The sequence below is a fragment of the Panthera uncia genome, assembly GCF_023721935.1.
Source record: "Panthera uncia isolate 11264 chromosome B3 unlocalized genomic scaffold, Puncia_PCG_1.0 HiC_scaffold_1, whole genome shotgun sequence".
Classification (NCBI taxonomy): domain Eukaryota; kingdom Metazoa; phylum Chordata; class Mammalia; order Carnivora; family Felidae; genus Panthera; species Panthera uncia.
In genome coordinates, this window is record NW_026057582.1 from 47,995,900 (window position 1) to 48,016,430 (window position 20,531).

General features: G+C 35.5%; 1 protein-coding gene across 4 annotated transcripts in view; it reads left to right on the top strand.

Moving 5' to 3' along the window:
- MAP4K5 (mitogen-activated protein kinase kinase kinase kinase 5) overlaps window positions 1–19,940 on the top strand; it is a 109,992-nt gene extending 90,052 nt beyond the window's left edge. For all 4 annotated transcript variants that reach the window (XM_049612803.1, XM_049612804.1, XM_049612806.1 and 1 more), the window contains 9 exons: window positions 2,893–3,007; window positions 3,374–3,432; window positions 5,614–5,717; window positions 6,105–6,282; window positions 9,228–9,296; window positions 11,469–11,561; window positions 14,343–14,413; window positions 16,652–16,707; window positions 18,279–19,940. In XM_049612803.1, the coding sequence (XP_049468760.1) occupies window positions 2,893–3,007; window positions 3,374–3,432; window positions 5,614–5,717; window positions 6,105–6,282; window positions 9,228–9,296; window positions 11,469–11,561; window positions 14,343–14,413; window positions 16,652–16,707; window positions 18,279–18,366 (833 nt within the window). In that variant the 3' untranslated portion in view covers window positions 18,367–19,940. The remainder of the gene's footprint in view (window positions 1–2,892; window positions 3,008–3,373; window positions 3,433–5,613; window positions 5,718–6,104; window positions 6,283–9,227; window positions 9,297–11,468; window positions 11,562–14,342; window positions 14,414–16,651; window positions 16,708–18,278) is intronic.
- The last annotated feature ends 591 nt before the right edge of the window (window positions 19,941–20,531 follow it).

Consider the following 20,531-nt stretch of genomic DNA (forward strand, 5'->3'; position numbering starts at 1 on the left):
CACAGACGTGTGCTGACAAAATTCACATAGGGTAGGTGGTATTTTAGGCCCTTTTTTTTTTTTTTTTTTTTTTTTTGCAATTCTTACCAACTAAAACCTATTTCTTTACATTTTAAAGTGACTAGAGGTTTGCTGTTCACTTTCATTCTAATAGTAGAGCACAGGAAAGTTAGTTATTTCTCTCTGTCCCTTAATTAATAATCCTAATGCTATCAGCTATTAAAATAGCATTCACCCCTTTCTCTGTTTAGAATAATTATTTTAGTATTTCTCAAATTTTGTTCAGTTCTCTGTATGTATTATAACTCGGCTCTTATTTATTGTACTGTCAGGCTTTTCAGTATTGAGTGTACCTTTTGCTATTTACGCTTTTTTTTTTTTTTTAAGTTTATTTTATTTAGAGAGAGACAGCACACAGGGGGAGGGGCAGAGAGAGAAAGGGAGTGAGAGAATCCCATGCACGTTCCGCACTGTCATTGCAGAGCCCAACGCAGGGCTCAATCCCATGAACCGTGAGATCATGACCTGAACTGAAACCAAGAGTCATATAGATGCTCAACCAACTGAGCCACCCAGGCACCACTAGCTACTTATGCTTTAAAGCATCAGTGCTGATACACAGCCTTACTGATAGGCAGATTATTATGAATTGTGGCCTATTTAAGAAATGTAATTTTCATAATTTTAAGTGTGTGTATAATTTGGGGCACCTGGGTGGCTCAGTCGATTGAGCGTCTGACTTCAGCTCAGGTCATGATCTCACAGCTTGTGAGTTCGAGCCCCGCATCAGGCTCTGTGCTGACAGCTTGGAGCCTGGAGCCTGCTTTGGATTCTGTGTCTCCCTCTCTCTCTGCCCCTAACCCACTCACATCCTGTCTCTGTCTCTCTCAAAGATGAATAAACATTAAAAAAAAATTTTTTTAAATAGCTTAAGTGTGTGTATAATTTAAACTCTTCCACTAATCGTTGCCTATTAGAGATTCTTCAGAAATTTGTATATTTGAGCTGATGACAGTGTTTACAAAGAGCATATTATTTGGTTGCACATAAGTGACTTCTAAAAAGCTGGGGTCCTTGTAAGAATACTTAATCTCTTTGATTTTAATTATGCTTCCCCCCCAGTTTTTTTTATTTCTATTACCAAAATATTAATATATTACTATTATGAAAATAAACCCAATTCTGTTTAACAACTCTGAATTGTATACATGTAAAATCACTTTCCTGTAACTCTCTGTTTCTATCCCTACTCCTACCTGTCCTTGGATATAAGCTTACAAGCCACACAGAGACAGGACAGCTGGGTGGCTCAGTTGGTTAAGCATCTGACTCTTGATTTTGGTTCAGGTCATGATTTCACGGTTCATGGGATCAAGCCCTGTGTCAGGCTCTGTGCTATCAGCACAGAGCCTGCTTGGGATTCTGTCTCTCCCTTTCTCTCTGCCCCTCTCCTGCTCACTCTCTCTCTCAAAATAAATAAATAAATAAACTTTAAAAAAAAATCACACAGAGTACATCTTACGTATTTATAAAATAACTATAGGAAAATGGGGAAAAATTAGACTGTAAATTAGATCTCTCCATATTCTAGTTGACTTAATGAAGGTAAGTAGCAGAGCTCAGCAGAAGAAAACATGATTCTGCCTATGGGTCTGTGTTTGTGTGGATGTGCACACATAAATATTACATGCGTGTTCTAGTTAGGGTAGCTAGCTATGTATATAAGGGGGCAATGGAGAGTAGAAGGGTGTGGTATGGTGTTAGAATGTTTGCATTCCGAGAAAATACAAAGACTTCTATTGAGGATAAGACTCAACACTGTAGCATAAGATTATATCATATACATTTGACCCTTGAAAAATGTGGGTGTTCAGGGTCACTGACCCCTGGTGCACTCGAAAATCCCTACATAACTTAGGACTCTCCAGAACTTAACTACAACAGCCTACTGTTGACTGGAAGCATTATGATAACATAAACAGTTGGTTAACACATATTTTGTATGTTATATGTATTATATACTACATTCTTAAAATAAGCTAGAGAAAGAAATGTTGTTAAGAAAAATCATAAAGAAAATACATTTATAGTACCATACTGTATTTATTTTAAAAGGTCCATGTGTAAGCAAGCAGACCCACACAGTTTGGACTTGTGTTCAACGGTCAGCTGTGTATGTTTTCTGATAGTAAAATGACAAATACTGTTTTATGTTGTTATAGTACCATACCATATATAATGAGGAATCAGAAGATGCTTCCCTTATCTCCCCCTGCTTAACACAGCTATGGTTTTGATTGTATGGAAATTGTAGCTCCATTATCCTTGTATTATAGCATATAATATTAGTTTCTTTACTTTTCTTAGTATTTTAATCTGTTGTTATATTTATAAGACTTCATTCACAATTAATTTTAATCCAAGGTGTTTTGAAAAATTATTAATAAATAGGTCTATCCCAGAAAGATAGTGTGTATAGTTTTACAGAATTCTCCATGTTACACTAAAATATTCACATGTGCATCATTGTAACTCAGTCCTCTGTATAACAGTGTTTAACAGTTTTTCTTTCTGTGCTGGCTTCATTAAGGCTTATATATATTCTGCCCAGAACACCTGTTAGTCAGAACATACCCAATTTGTGCATTAGAAAATGCAGTTATCTGCTTTCTTAAAATTCTCTTATCCTTCAAAACGGTATTAACTGGGTGTTGTGTTTTTTTGTGTTTGTTTTTTGTTTGTTTTTTTGTATGTGTTTTTCTATTTTGCTTGGCTCTTTGAACATTTCTGGACTCCTTATTTTAGAAGGTAATTATGTTTTCTTTTGCTTGAAAATTCTTGTTTCTCTGCTGTAAAAGATTCTAATAAAAGTAACATGTTTCTCTTTTATAGGAAAAACCTTTCAACTCTACTCTCATAATCTTATAGCTTTGTTTGAACAAGCCAAAAAACCAGGATTAGCTGCCCATATTCAAACTCATAGGTTTCCAGACCGCATACTACCAAGGTACAAAATATTTTAATTCTGTTGGGAGTGAAGGGCCTTAGTGTCTATTTTTAAAACAGCCAGTATTCCTTGCCCACTAAAAAACTTCCTTTGTTTTAATTTTGAAAGGTAATTTACACCAAAGTGCATGTCATATAGAATGCAAACGATGAGTGTTTCCTTAACTTGACCGTGCAGGAGAATCACCTGTAGAAGCATTATAAATACAAATTTCCAGGCCCTGCCTCAGTCCTAGGAAATGAGATAGTTTGGGGTCAGAATCCAAGACTGTTTTTTTTAAAGCTGCTTGACTGATGCAGCTAATTCACAGATCATTGTTTGGGAACCACCGCAGTAGAGTACATTTATATTGTCCTATGTTTTCAGAAAGTTTGCTTTAACAACAAAGATTCCTGATACAAAAGGCTGCCACAAATGTTGCATAGGTGAGTAAATGCTATTTTTCAAACTGGATAATTAGAACTTTGAACATTTTTTTAATTCTTTAAGGCTATGGAGAGTCTTATAGTATCAAATAGGAAGGAAAGGAGGCTTTATATTTCTTTTTAAAGAGTAGTTAAGGGGCCATTGGAGCACAAGACTCTATGGCAGGACATGGCATAAAAATGTTTAGAGGTAATAGTCCTAATGCTTTCACAGAACATAGTGTTCCTACAGTGTTCCTGGTTTTTAACCATAGTCCCTGAGGCTGTATCTCTGCTAATGTCCTAGTTTATCATTTATTACTTACCATTTATTTAACACTTTCGTTTTACATAACTGTTATTGCGTAGTGCTTTATGAACATTATTACAGGAGTTTAGCTAACTGAAGTTAGAGGGAACAGTCTACACAAGACCACCCTCACTTCTGATACCAGTTGCAAGTTTGGGGGGTTTCCAAAAACACCCTCGTGTTAAAAAAAATTCTCTAGAATCAGGACTCACTGAAAGTAGTTACATTCATAGTTATGGTAGGGATAGAGATTAAGATCAGCCAAGAGAAGACGTTCATAGGGCAGAGTCCAGGAATAGTGCCCAACATAGAGCTTCTGTTGTCCTCTCCCCATGGAGTAATGGGCAGTGTTACTTTTCTGGCAGTGATGTGGGATGGTGCACATGGAGTACTGCCACAGGGAGCATACATCAGCCTCAATACTCAACAGTTTTTATTAGGGCTCCATCACACAGGCATGAGTGATTGTCTACATGGCTGATCTCAATATCCAGTATCTCTAGAGGTCAGTTCGTACTGCATGACCCAAAGCCCCTACTCTAAATCACATTGTCAGTCTTTTGGCACGACTGTCCTTCACCCTAAGAACGTCCAGCATTGCAAGCCCCCAATCTAAATCATATTGTTGAGGCAATTCATTGACACAAGGCCCCAGGCAAATGAAGACACTCTTATCAGACATGACATTCTCCTGAGGCCTAGAGATTACCTTCCAAAGTGGGGGCGGGGGGGGGGGGGGCGGAGGTGGGCACAGGCTAGACCTCTTTTGGAGCAAGGTTAAATTCTTTACTGTTTAATTATCTTATCTCATTTAACCCTCAGATAACCCCATGATACCTGGGATCAGATACCCAGATACCTGGGATCAGACCCGGTCTAATGACTTCAGATCCTGGGCTCATAACTTCCTGTTTAATTCTGTTTGTTGAAGCAGTGAGTGTATTCATTGGTCTTCATGCTGCATAGTTGCATAGCATATGTTCCTAGTTATAAACAAATTTCATGAGCATTTTCTAGGAAGAATCAGGTTCATATCTATTATCAGATTCCCAAGATCTATGACTCAAGAAAGGTCTAGAAGCTTATATATAATCTAAGATATAAACTCATAAATACATTAAGGTAGAGCTTATTGCAAATAACTACTCTTGTAATTGGTACACATAATTGTTGATGAGAGTCAAATTGGGGAGAAGGACAGACCAATATGAGTTTTTGTAGATTTGAGTCAAGAAAGTTACATCTTTAGTAAAATGTAAAAGTTAGGAAACTAGTAAACTAGTAAGACAAGTTTCCATCTTGACTTAAGTAGACAACTGTAAACTACTATACCAAGAATGAAATCATAGATTTCAGTTGCTTCCTAGACCTTCTCTTTCACTCAATTTACTTAAAAAACAAACAAACAAAACAAAAAACAAAAAAACCCAGCTCTTTAGGTTGCAAGTAAGTTTAGGTGTTTTAGTGCTTAAAATATCATCCTCGTAGAAAGTTCCTATGTTTAACAACCTAGCCTACTGAAGATGTTTAGAAGTAAATGTGTATGATTTAAAATTGAGATAAAGTGAAAAGGAAGGAGTAACAAAGCCAGAAGAGAAGACATCATCTTTCTTTACTTACTCTTACCACCCTGGTGAATAGAAACAATGATTTTCCTTTACCAGCTAAATTATCACTTAAAATAGTTTCTTCTTCCATCCATATTTTGATATTGATGGCAGGCCACATTTCATTGTTTTTCTCATATATCATCCCTGCCTTTATAAAGAAAGTGAGTTAGCTCTTATATTAGCATAGCTCAGTTGTTACTTTTAATTGACTAAAATAATTATGTTTTCACATCAAGGTAGTCAGTGTTTTGGTTATGTCTGTTCTGCTTTGTTTCTTTCCAGTCAGAAACCCTTACACAGGACATAAATACCTCTGTGGAGCTTTACAGTCTGGAATTGTTTTACTCCAGTGGTATGAGCCTATGCAGAAGTTCATGTTGATAAAGGTATATATTACTCTGTAGTTTTCTTCTTTAGAAAATACTAGTGTGTAACTGAAGCTGAAAGTACAAGATCTCAGTACTACTATCTGGGGTCAGCACATTTATAGTTATTTATGGGTGTTTACTTGGTTTAGGGGTTCTTGCATTCTTGTTAAGATTTCCTCTTTAACTTATGTCAATAAACTTATAGAAGCATTGCAACCATAAAGATGAATATGGCCAATTCTCTAAAACTATTTTATAGAAAACTCATCCTTATCAAGATGTTAGATGTAATCCTTTTTTGAAGTAGATCAATCAAGGAGAAAATGAAAGCCTTTTTTTGGCTTTATTCAATGGTATGAGTGGAGAGATTGTTTCTAAGTTATACTTCTGTTTGTTTTTTCTCAGCACTTTGATTTTCCTTTGCCAAGTCCTTTGAATGTTTTTGAAATGCTGGTAATACCAGAACAGGAATACCCTATGGTCTGTGTAGCTATTAGCAAGGGCACCGAGTCAAATCAGGTCGTTCAGTTTGAGACAATCAATTTGAACTCTGCATCTTCATGGTTTACAGAAATTGGCGCAGGTAAGTGTTTTTAACCTGATGTTAAAACATTGATGCTTTTTCATGTAAAAGAATCAGAATAAGCTCAGTTAGCATGGGCTGGTTCAGAGCGTCAACATAGTTTCCCAAGTAAGCCCAGAGGAACATGTATATATAGTTTATGATCTCTATTTGCCTGAGGCAATTGATACAAATTATTTTACCAAGGCAAAGTTTAATGATTCCTCACATATAAAGATCTTAAAATGTTACCACTTAATTTTTGAACTTAATAAATAAGTTTTCTACGGTATTTTTCAAATGTTATCAGCTTCTCAAGCAAAGAGATTTAGCTTGGTTCCTATCAGTTTCCCCCCACACACACTTCCTAGAATCATTATGTTCAAGTGCTTTTCAGATTTGACTAGAAGCTTCTCAGGTGTGACCTCCAAGCTTTACCATTTAAAGATACAGGGAAATAGCTCTTGGACTTTCTTAGAATGATGCGTTTGCCTAGGATTTTATCAAATATGTCTCAGTGAAAGCTCTAAAAAGGTTGGGAAGCTGATTCTTAAATTTTAAAGTTGGAACAAATCAACCAAGAATTTATTTTTTAAATCTGCATAGTAAGTGAAATGAAGGGAATCTTTTACCTTTTTTTTGTGCTAATCTGTTATTTGATCATCTGTAACCCTGTATTTATCATCTTTTTTTTATATGTGAAGTCAAGCAAGCTTCAGTCATAACTATTTTCATTACTTACCACATAATATCCTCTATTACCTTGTGAAGAAGTTTGTTACAAGTATCAAGTTTGATGATTCTTATTAAATATCTTTGGCTTTTGCTCATTTGTAAGGCTAAATTGCAAGAATTCTTTATACAACCCAGCTATTGAAGTTATTGCAGAACCACACTAATGTCACTTTGAGAATAAGAATCAACATGAACCAGTGGTGTCCTAATAAATGTTTAACAACAGGCACTTGGGGTGCAGAGAAGCCTGGCTTGTAATAGTTGCCAATTCTGTGGTATAAATACTCCCACCAAGGGAATATTTCAAACTACCAACCTTGTGTCATGTGGCTCACAAAATTCCTGCAAATTTAACAACCCAGTTCAAGCCAGTTCCAGCATGCACGTGACTATAATCACTTTCTTTATGGACCAAGTCATAATTTACAGTAAAATAAGATTGTATTCTGTGCCGTCCCACCCCACCTACACTCCACCCCTTCTTTAACTTAATTGTTTAATGCTTTTGGTTGAGTTAGATGCATCCCTTCCTGTACAGCTGACAGATACAAATGACGTTGTTTTGTTATCCTGAAATATAAGCAGCCCAAATAGAAACATGTTTCTATTGTGTAGTTACTGTAAAAAGATGGGTTAAAGATCAGTTTATTTAAAAACCAAGATCATTTTTGGCAGATAGCCCTAACTTTTTTTTTTTCCTACTGGTTAGTATATGATAATAGTATAGAGCAAGTCATTTCATACAATTATTTAATATGTGTTTGCATCCACTTGCTTCTATTTGATATATTAAGTTGCATTGCTCAGGGGTAGACATTTAGTTAGTCCTCTTGTGAATTTGTGGGTTGGGGGGTTGAGGGTTTTTGTTGTTGTTGCTGTTTGGTTTTTTAATGCTTGAGGGTACTATTCTACCCACTTTTAACATTGTCTACGCTAAAATTAAGGCATACCCAAAATTACTTTCTGAGAGAGAGCCTGGACTCTGCTTAAGGTTAATCATTCACATCATCCGCTAGCAATGGTTGTCCTTATATTACGTAGGCTTCTCCATTTTTGCAAATGATTGTTAATCTACCTCCTGTCTGTCTTCATTTTTGAGGTCAGGCCTTGAATTGGCAACAGTTGTAACTGTTAAAATGAACTCCTGTTCTAAGACTGTCTTCAGTTTTAGTCTGATTTATTATTGTAGTATCTTTATCTCCAAGGATGGTCTTTAGCCTGTTATCAGCACTAAGTAAATATTTGCTGAATAAAAGCATGTATATAGATTTGTTGAGAAAAACTATTTTTTGGAGTGTTGCCTGAGGAACCAACAGTTTATTTTTTAACTTCTTTTAATTTCAGTTTAAATTCTTGTCTTTGAATGGGCTTTGGAAGGTCCAAAACACCCCAAAATAATATATAAAATTTTGTGTTTGTGTCAGATGTGCAGTTTTTAGGGAGAGGATCCATGGGCTTCCCAAAGAGATGTAATTAAAAATGACTGCCCTGAATTATCTAAAATCTTTTCTTCGATTTAGCTAGACCATTCAAGCAATCTGAGTGCCTAAAATGAATTATTTTACCACAATGTTTTACAAAAATGTCATCACATCTGTTAGCAGAGCGGCCCTGTGAATATCAGCAAAGTTCTGAAAGTTGCTTCCTTCAAAGATGTTGTTGACAGTATTGTTCATTATATTACTGTGTCCTCTTAATAAAGGAAGTCCTACTTATACATGCACACACCCCAACACCAGGAACGTTTCTCTTTGATCATAGTTTCATTAATCTTTTTTGCTTTTTCTGAATTACTGACTTATTTTTATCTCAGATGCTGTGATCACCTAACTGATGAGCTTGTTTCCATCCTCCCATTGGCTACTATAAAATACACAGCAAAATCTAGTCATTGTATAGCATGCATTTACTTTCTTCCCCATATTTACCGTTGGCTTCAATTTATGTTTGTAACATCTTTCTAGAACTAGCTGAGGTATTAATTAAATGTAAACTTGAGCTTTTCTCAGCTCATTTAGCCATGCTTAGCATTTTAAGTTCTTTTCTAAGTTGACCTACGTAAATTTTTCTTAGAGATAACATAATTACAAAATACAATTTCTGTCTTTAATTTCAAAGACTAGTTTTAAATCACAGAAGAAAATAAGAATTTGTGTTGCTTTTCTAAGCTTTGGTTTTTAAAGCCTGTTGTGTAATGGTAACCCTGTTGTTGTTTTTTTACCCCTTCTAAGGCAGCCAACAGCTGGATTCCATTCATGTAACACAGTTGGAGAGAGATACCGTTTTAGTGTGTTTAGATAGTAAGTACTATCTTAAAGTTTATTCTGAGTATACTGCTTGATAGAACAGGTCTTTTCATGGAATTGATTCTATTAAGCTGTAATTCAAGATTTTTACTTTTCCACCTTAAGTGGTTTTGTTTTATTGATGAAAATCCTAAATTGGCTACAGATATTGTAATTAATTGGTTTGTTAATACTACTCTCTGTGACTTTTTCTTTATTTTGTTTGGCTACTTGGAAACATACTAGATAGTTTGCCATTACCGCGGAGTAAAATTTTGTGTAAAACTATTATGTGTAAATTCTGTATAAAACTATTCTGAGGGTTTTTTCCTACCTCATTATAATTGGAAAAAATAGAAGGTTATACTAGTATGGTCACTTTGTCATATAGCATGAACTTTTAGAATCATGTAGAAGTGACAGTGTAATGTACAGACAGATTTGACATCCTCACCTGCTAGTTGTGATTCTTTTGATGCAGGGAGAGATGTTATTGATAGATGTGTGTTGTACTATAAGCAATAGAGAAGCAGAAAAAACTTCAACAACAGAAATTATTTCAGTTTTCAAATGAAGCAGTCTGGTTCTTAAAAACTCACCTTATTTTTATGCAGTACATTGTGCAAGGTGAAATTCACCAAGACTTAGAATTATACTTGAAACTTGGCAATCTTTGCTATGTTTTGTCCATCCCAATGTTTTTTCAATTACTGGACCTGCCCATAGGTGTTCAGGGTAATTTTAAAAATTGCTCTACTACTTAATTTGCCTGTATTTTTGTCCTAACTTCTGTTCTCTAAAGAGTTCCTTAGTGGATTTCCCTTAGGGCATCATAAAGACCATCTCATATTATAGACAAGTGAACAAACCCAAAGTGTTTCATTCACCCATCATCCTTTCTTTAAGTATTTTTGATTCTTTGAATACTGGTAAGATTGGAGTGTTCTTCTGTTACCTTAAAGTGTATTTAAGAAATTCTTTTTTATCTAACCAAGTGGGAAGTTCAGTACTGATTAAGCAAATAATCAGAATTTAATTTTAATAATACTGATCCTTTAATGTTGAAATCCCTAAAAACCTTCTGAGTCATCTAAGGAAAATAAATTGTGCTTAGTTTTCATTTTGCATTTTATATATTTTATCAAAATATATTTATATTTTATATATCTTATCAAAAAATGTTTTTAAAAGCTTTGATTAGCTAGGCCCTCCATATCCCAATTATTCAAGGTAAATGGAAAGTTGACTTTCTTGAGGTTTTTAAAAGGGAGTAGAGTAAGACGTTTAAAATGAGTTGCCAACTATAAGTCAGTTTCAGTAAGCAACAGTGGAGACAGGCCTATAATCACAAATCATAGTAGACAGATAAGAAAGTAATACACAGGGGCGCCTGGGTGGCGCAGTCGGTTAAGCGTCCGACTTCAGCCAGGTCACGATCTCGCGGTCCGTGAGTTCGAGCCCCGCGTCAGGCTCTGGGCTGATGGCTCGGAGCCTGGAGCCTGTTTCCGATTCTGTGTCTCCCTCTCTCTCTGCCCCTCCCCCATTCATGCTCTGTCTCTCTCTGTCCCAAAAATAAATAAAAAACGTTGAAAAAAAAAAAAATTAAAAAAAAAAAAAAAAAAAAAAAAGAAAGTAATACACAGAACAGGTGTCTTCCAAGTCAGAGCTAAAGATGGTTAAATTAAAAAACAAATAGATGAAAAATAGATTTGTGTATATTCACCATCCCAGAGTTTACTTAAAAGAAATTATGACCCTTGAAAAGTACTATTTATTGCCCCTGTATGCCTCTGTAGAATACTATTCACATACTAAAGTTATGAATTACTGCAAATATTACATATCATATGTTATATAATGTGTAAGGGAAAAATTCTACTGATTGCTGAGTACTTGGACACCAAGTAGACACTTTGAAACATCATGCTTTTTAAAAATTGAGGGTGTAAGTGTTCCATATATCCTAAATGAAAAAAAAATAGCAGTGAAATTGCCATTTACTAAATGGTACTTTTATATCTTATAAAACATAATGACAGTTTTCACCGGTCATGCTTGAATCATGATAAATAGCTGAACTTAATTAAGACTGTTTGTTCTATATCCATGTAGAATCCACATATCAAGTTACATTTATTTTAGCAGATTTTCATTTCCAGTTTTGACTTGCTTTTTCTTTTTTTTAAGAATTTGTAAAAATAGTAAATCTACAAGGAAAACTAAAATCAAGTAAGAAACTGGCCTCTGAGCTAAGTTTTGATTTTCGCATTGAATCTGTAGGTAAGTCTCCCTTATTATTTTTTTAACTTAAATATAATTGACATACAATATCCTGTTTGAGGTATACATCATAGTCATCTGATATTTTTATATATTATGAAATGATCCCCACAATAAATCTGGTTGCCATCTGTCACCATACAAAGTTATTACAGCATTGTTGACTCTATTCCTTATACTGTACATTACATCCCTTTGACTTCTTTGTTTTATAACTGGAAGTTTATTCCCCTACAACTATTTTGCCCAAGCCTCCTTTTTTAATAACGTGTTCAGAATACTTGACTTTTTGTACATTCCCTACTTAGGATTGTCTAGACCAGCACTGTCTCATAGAAGTTTCAGTGATAGAGAAATGTTCTGTGTGCTCTTAAATATAGTAGTCATTAACCGTACCTGTTGAGTACTTGAAACGTGGCTAGTGCTACATTTTAATTTTGTAAATTTTAATGTGTTTTTAATGTTAATAGCCACATGTAGCTAGTCGCTATGTTGTATTGGACAGTGCAGGTCTAGATCATAATCTTTTATTGTTATTTCCTGGGTATTTAAAACTTGAAATCATTTTTTTAAATTTCTGTTCATTGTTCCCTTTGCTGCATGAAGTGAATTAAGTACTTCTCCCAGTTTTTTCCAAATCATAAAGGTATTTGTGTGATGTGATTAATGGTGTTAGATATGCTGTAATTCTTTGCCATGTAAGATGGGGTGTGCTGATGGTTATTGCTTTTAGGTCTATTTATATATAAATAACTAGTTTCCCACGGGACTCGGAAACTAATATGCCATTTTAATTTGCTTCCTTTTCAATGAGTGTTTCACTCTGTGTAATTACTCATTGGTCTTATGATAAAAATTATTGTATTTTATTATTGTTTGCATCCTCATTGGTTATTTGTCAGTAAATATTTTCCCCAGGGATGATAGAACTTAGGGGAAAAAAATGCCATGGCTGGGAATATTTTGAACAATTTATGATATGACTCTACTGTAGGTCAAAAATAGTTAAAACAAAGTTGGCAATTTGGACCATAAAAAATGCATGTTTCTCATTAAATGTTAAATGTTTCTCATTATTTAGAAAGTTTTTATCCTAAGTATTTTAATGGTTTCTTAACTGGAATTTTGCCCTGTCGCAGAGTACGTTCATCCCACTATGTAAATATCTTACATAAAAGTGATTTGCTTGCAGTTGGAAATTTTAATTTATTGAAGCAGGAAACCTGAACTTTCTGTAGATGGTAGGACAGAAGGGATGTTGGAACTAGTTTCTTCTTTTACTCCTTTATGTGCTGGATACTGCATACCAATTTCTAAGATTTAATATTTTCAGTAGGGATTCTGACATACAGATCTTTAGTTCCTTTTCATTTTAACTGAAACATACTGCTACCTAAACTTTTTTATACATGCCACATTTTTTTAGGGAATTTTAATTGTTACACAAAAGTTTGGTTCTCTTAAGCTATCATCCCTCCTTGCTAGTGAACTTTGAAATAATTACAAGGATCCTGCTGGGTAAAGAAAAAGAGTCCCTTTAAATCACTTTTTAAAAATAAAACCAGTAACTGGGTTTTTTATTTGTCACAGTTAGTGAAACTTGTGTGATTTGTTATGTAAGATACTTTTATTTTCAGTGAGCTAACTTAACCCAGAACATTTTTACATTAACTTTTTACAGACTCCATGTTCTAGTAAGAAATAAAATGCTTCACTCACATTCTCCCATTACCTTTACTGGTGTAGGGCATATGGCTAACTCTCCAACAATCAAATGGGTTCTCTCCCTCATTCTTCCTTCCTTCCTCCCTCCCTCACTGACTGTAGTTTCATGACTGCAGCCTCCTCCAGGAAGGGCCCAGAGGCCCTGCTCCCCTTCCCCACAATTGTGGAGCCTGCCTCCTCTGTTTCTGAACCTCTAAGTTACCCCATAAGGGTGCCTCAGTGGGCCCAGGCCTGTGCTTGAAACCAGGCAGAACATAGAGATGGATAAGGCACAGCAGGAACAGGTCTCCCCCCCAGAGACCTTCAGGCCACACCAGGGGAACATGGGAGATGGGTGAGGAGCAGGAGGGGCTGAAGCATGCCATGTGGCCATACTTTGGGGTCATGGTCACTCCTGAATCCAAAGCCACTGGGAAGGTGGGCATGCTTGGTTGTGAAGTGTCATAAGGACAGTGGGGCCTACAAATCCAGGGCAGAGGCACAGGGGCTCCGTGTGACAGCAGTGACTACTCTAACTGGTAGACCCTCCCAGTAAGAATTGGCTCACGGATCGTAAATATTCAGTGTGTGGTTACATTTTGGATTGTAAGGTTTATTTTTTCAAATAAATGTTGTAATAGGGAGAATGTGAGTATAAATAAAAAGATGCTTCCTTTTAGCTCTTCTAAATATATAACAGTATTTAAATAACCATGTTTTTGATCCAAAAAAACAATTATGTGTGTTTTATTATTTTATTCACCTAAGACAAAAGATAGTATATGAAAGAGAAATTAATATGTTGATATCCAGCTCATCAGAAGTTAGCCTGTGTCTAAACGAATGCCTGTTACATATGTCTTTGAAAGCTTTCATGACCCTGCCTCAATAAATTATTTGAGCTTAGGCATGGCTTGGCCACAAACATGTTGGGAACAGATGGTCTAAACAGTGGGATCTTGCACCAAGCACTTGGGGAGAGCTTTACATTAGTATTTATTAAAAACAGTTAAAGAAAATGTGTAATGAATTACTCTGTGCTTTATTTTAGTTTCAGTTCTCTCTAATCTTTTTTAGTATGCCTTCAAGATAGTGTGTTGGCTTTCTGGAAACATGGAATGCAGGGTAAAAGCTTCAAGTCAGATGAGGTAAGATTTCTTACATTCATTTGATGAATTTTCTTTCTGAACCCACATTACCATGTTTAGTGCCTTTAATGCTATGAACTGATAGAGCAAAATTGCCAGTATTTTCCTTTCAGATAATGTTCAGTTTCTTACTCATTGTATGATTCTTCTGTGGCCACAAGGAATTGTCAAACATGAGTTTGCACACTTCAGTCCTCTCATCTGTCATTTGTAAATGTGGTTGCCAAGATTGCTTATACTTATCTAAATTTAATAAGCCTTTTCCATACTCTATAAATGTGTAGCTTATTTTTAATATTACACTTAAAATTCTAAATTAATATGTATTAGATCACAGGACTAAGGAAAAAAATCTAAGAAAATTCACTCATTTAGTAGATACTTATTGAGTACCAACTACGTACAAGACACTATTATTATAGCACTGTAAGGTATAATGAAGTGTTATAAATAATATCAAACCTTTATAACATCTGTGTTTCAGGCTCTTTACAAATATTAGCTTATATTTAAGGCTAATAATTAAATGGGGTTAGGTCCTATTCATATTCCCATTTTTTTTCTTTTTTATAGGCACAGACTGGTTAAGTAACTTGCCCAGAGTTAAGTGGCTAGTTAAATGGTAGAGTCTGGATTTTAAGGGTCTCCAAAAATCACTTCTAGCTAAGATAATCAGGCTACATTTCATGCAGGAGATGGGACTTGGAATTCACCTTGAGAGATGAATCCTAATAGTTAGCTAACATGTACCATTTCCCACTCGTGTCTTTTACACTATAGTCTCACACATGTGTGGACTTATTTTAAAGCTAAGTCTTCTACTTGAATTATCTCTAGTTTTATCCATGCTCTTATATGTATGTAACTGATTATTTGTACCTTTTCCATGAACATGGGATTAGAATGCTTCCAAGAGAAAATGACATAAATCAGCTGTCTTTGAATATGTCAGTTTACTTACGTCACTAAATGTCACCAGACCCCTGCACTTAATGAAACCTGTAGCCCTACTTACTGCCATAAAATTAATTGTCCCTAGATCCTTTTTTCAGTGTGCCACTCCTATGGTTGGAAATCTGCAGAAAATACTTGATGTTCACTATATTAAGTACAAATTGTATTTCCTTTTTTTTAAACTCATTTTGCTTACCTCTTTATGTTCTCTTCCTTCAATTTGGGCCTAGCTATTATATTTATAAAGTAATATTCAACCATTCCAGTCCACAGTGATTGGCACATTTCTGGACTTACTCTCTGAAAATCAGCTCCATGTGGTATAGCACCTCATTAGTTTCCCACTTCAAGTTTACTAATTCTGTCTTCCCAGCTAGACTACAAGTTCATTGATAACAGACTATTTTTATACTTATTTTATATCCACACTTTTATAATTTGGATTTCTCCAAAAGCTTGACCCTAAGACAAGGAATCAAGTGCAGGTAGTTTATTGGTAGTAGATCCCAGAAAACAAGTGATGGAGTGCAGAGTATAAGATGGAGAGGGGAAAAAGCCATTAAAGAGCACATTAATAAACCGGTTCCCACTATGGGCAACCAGGGCTTAATCCCAAAGGGACCACTGAGGAAGGGTATAGAGCACACCTCAAAATAGACTCATTGAAGGGGGTGCGTTTATACACCAACTGCTGTCCCTCTTGAGTAAGGGTTACTCCCAAGGGTATAAGCTCCCCACATTTGGGAATCGTACCTGTGCATGTGTGAGTGTACCTTCTACAGCTTTGGAGAAAACAGAGCAAAGGAATACCATAGATAATACTGATGTAAGATACTAGCACATGGAAGTGCCCACCACAACTCTGTAGAACTCAGGGGCCTGTGGGGTGCCACCGTGAGCATCTGCACTGACACAAAGGGAAGAGTAGGGGCTCTGCAGTCCAGCAAACCTGTATTCAAATCCTGGGTCTGCCAGTTAGATGGTCTTAAGCAACTTATTAAACTTCTCTGAGCCGTAGTGGTTTTTTCCCCAATAATACGGGGATTATAATATATATCACAAAGAGTTATTCTAAGGAAAGTACCTGACCCATACCAGATGTTCCATAAATACTGGTTTATTTCTACCATTAAGGCAGTCAAAAAAACTTATGAAAATTTATTTCACTTGAGGAATTGAGCCTATCAAAAATTATCCGTCTCTTTAATAATGGTTCTAAGTGGTTTTTAAATTATGATTTAAATAATATGGGGATAAAGGTATTACTGATATTTTCTTTCATAGGTTACCCAGGAAATTTCAGACGAAACAAGAGTTTTCCGCTTATTGGGATCAGACAGGTAATAGTTTGGTTGTTTTAATTTCATTACCAAATGAATTTAGTGGTTGTGTTCTTAATTCTAATATCAGCCTATAACTGTGTTTCAAACAAAATTCTTAGAAGGCTCAGCAACTCTGAGAAATAACCCTGTATCGGGGCGCCTGGGTGGCTCAGTCGGTTAAGCATCCGACTTCAGCTCAGGTCATGATCTCACGGCTTGTGAGTTCGAGCCCCGTGTCGGACTCTGTGCTGCCAGCTCAGAGCCTGGAGCCTCTTCAGATTCTGTGTCTTTCTCTCTCTCTTTGCCCCTCCCCTGCTGATTCTCTGTCTCTCTCTGTCTCTCAAAAATAAATAAACATTTAAAAAAATTTTTTTTTAAATATCCCTGTACATTTATTGAGAGAGAGAAGAATTAGTCGATTAAGCGATCTTTTTGTCAATGTGAAGATCGTGTTTCTAGAGATAGTTACATTCAGCCAAGACAGTGTGTTTATGTCCCTAGTACCATGACATATTTCAGACCCCTTTTGTTTTCATCATTTGTTCCTGGTTTGTTACCTTCCATTAACTATTACTGCATAAACCCAGCAGGATATGCACCTCCTGACATTTGCTTTTATATCAGAAAACATTCGGCTCCATTTCTGGTCAGTCTAAATTAGAAGGAATTATGTGGTCTCTGCGATCAGAATGAAAGATAAGTTCCAAAACTGCCGTCTTAGGAAAAAATTAGTAGTTTTTGTTCTCCAAAGTCCATATTGTCTACCTATGCAACTAATAAAGTCCCCTTCCCTTCCTGTCTTCCCACCAAAAGTTGTTAGTGCAGCAAAATTGGCCGTTGTAGTATGCATCAGTCCTGAGGCAAGGATTAAGAACCTCTGCTCTTCAAATTCAGGCTAGTCACAGAATCACTATTTGGATGAGCGTCTCGTAGAATCCTGTTTTATTCTCATTCATTCCCTTCTCGTTGTGTATATCATTGACCCTTGAACAACACAGGTTGGAACTGCATGGGTCCACTTGTATGCAGACTTTCTTCAATAGAGTTCAGTACTGTAAATGTATTTTCTCTTATGATTGTCTTAATAACTTTTTTCTCCAGCTTACATTATTGTAAGAATATAGTATATAATGCATATAACATACAAAATATGTGTCAGTCAACTGTTTATGTTATCAGTAAGGTTTCCAGTCGCCAGTAGGTTATTAATAGTTAAGTTTGGGGGGAGTTAAAAGTTACGCATGGATTTTCAACTGTGCAGGGCGTCAGTGCCCCGAACCCTCATGTTGTTCTAGAATCAGCTGTATTCTAAAAGCTTTATTTTACCTTCTATTGGCATATATAAATAAGCAAATTTGATTTTAGTTGGAATAAGATGAGACTATCCTGAAATGTTTTCAATATCTCATATTCATAAATTCATCAATCCTTAGTTTTGTTTTTAAGCTATAAAGTGTAGAGCAGAATTTGACAGTGCACCTGTGATCTTTTTGAACAGTGATATTCTTTCACGGTTTGATATCAGTATTTGAATGAAGCATGCAATCTCTGTCTTCACTCTTAAGTCTTTTGTTTTGGTTTAATTGCAGGGTTGTCGTTTTGGAAAGTAGGCCAACAGAAAATCCTACTGCACACAGCAATCTGTACATCTTGGCTGGACATGAGAATAGTTACTAAACACCAAAACTATCTCCAGTGACAGGAAAATGAGTATACTCCATTGAAAGCAAAACTCTCTTAAGTTCAGTACAAACTACACTAGGATTTACTTTAGCTCTTAATGGGTTCTATCTCAAGTGATCTGTACTTTAAGGTGGAATTCAATATTTCTGTAGCTGGAAACAGCGATTCTGTCTTGCCACTGTGTGGTGGTTATATCAAGTTTGCTTAATAAAAGCTATGAGACAAATAGTCCTCTAGTTCCAGGAAACACAGTCTTTTTAAAAAAAAATAATGTTTGTAACAAGGGTGCCATGATATTTTTAGATAACAGCTCACGTGATTATCTTCAGAAAGATAAATTTAGTGACAGTTTTCTTGTTTTATACCATGTTTGATTCCTTCTTAATGAACATAATTTGATAAAGAAATTATCAAAGAAGCCTTTCACTTTTACATTGGCCATTCTGTATGTTTTTGTAAAATAGAATATTTAATCCTTATTTATTAATCTCTTGCTGGAGTGGTGTAATGTATGTAACTTTTAGCAGAGGAGGGTTTCAGAGCAGCTTAATTTTTTTTATAATGTATAAAAATTTTGTTTACCTTCCAAGAGTAGTACTTTGAGGGGTTAAAGGCAGAGTGTTTGGGTTCAGTGCATACATGCAGTTTTACTTAATACAAGTATTTTATAATACAGTATCATCCAGAATCGCCTTAAAAGGGAGTTTTGTGTTTTCAATTATAGATAGTTGCAGGGGGTCATACAGAAGATACTGATAATGGCTGAAGTATTGTTAAAGGGGTATGTATGTCTAGATGTGACTACCATGTGTATGTATTCTCGACAAGCAGTATAATATACCTGTGATTTTTTTTTTTACGTTAGGGATAATGCATAATAAATTAATATTCATATATATTATCATCCCGAATGTAAGGGGGGATGTATTTAACTGCCCATGATATGTATTTTACTTATACTGTACCACAGGGGAGACTGTAAAGCAGCTACATGTGTAATCTTGGGTTTTTTCACATATGTAGGTATTCATTTTGAGTAGGTTTAAGAAAAAAAATATTTAAATGAAATTGAATTCCTGATGGGATAGTATAAATAAGTATTATAAAAACCAGTATTCTGAAAATAAGAAAGGATAGGGCCATTTTTGAGTTTGCTTCTCTTTTGCTATTGTTAGTACTCAGAGTTGAAGTGTCACGTTGGTACCTGTTGTCCTAACACATTTACTGAGAACAGCTAGCATTGAGATCATGAACAAGAGGCTAGCAATAGCAAACTATAGATTACTTCAGCAGTTACTTGAGAAGAAAACAGTAGAACGATCTCATTCAGTCTTTACCAGCTCTGTAAAATAGGGAGTGTTATCATCTCCATTTTCCAGATGAGGAAATAAGCGTTTAGCAAAGTTAAGAGACTTACCCAGTTCACACAGCAAGTTGGTGGTTGAGCCAGACCGTGAGTCTTGTGACTCTGTTCTTTTCACTATGCAATACGCAAACAATAAAATGTTATGCAAATAAAATATAAAGTAAATTTTCTTTTAAAATGCACATCGATATGATTTCAGCAAGTGTGTGCCTGTTTATTTTGGGTATGTTAAATGGGGCCCCTGGACTGAAGGACACTGGATACAATAGATGGCAGGGGACCCCACTCAAAACGAAATATTTACATACATACTGGATACAAAGACCAATGCCCTCCTCTCACTGAATCCTGGCAGCCAGACCTTCCCATGCCAACAGTATTGGAAGTCTTCTCTGTGCAGTCTGGCCAGTTCAAGTGGAAAGACCTAAATAGATCCTGACTTGAAAATCATAGTTAACATGCCCTCCACTCCATGCATCCAGACCTATGATATTAATAATTTTTAAACAACCAAGACATATGAAATAACCTGAGGAAAACCTGTAACATAAAAGGGAGAAAACAGTTATGGGAAAGAAGCACTTAGAGGCAACAGACTATGCAGGATAATGTCAAAAGAAAAAATACATATTCTGAAAGATGTTGCAAGTATGAGTCAAGAGTAGAATACTAAAAAAGGAGCTTTCAGAAAATAAAAAGCTCTTAGAAAATATGATAGCATAGCTGAATAATTCAGTAGAAGCTTTAGAATATAAAGTTGAAGAAATTTCTCAGAAAATAAAAAGAAATGGAA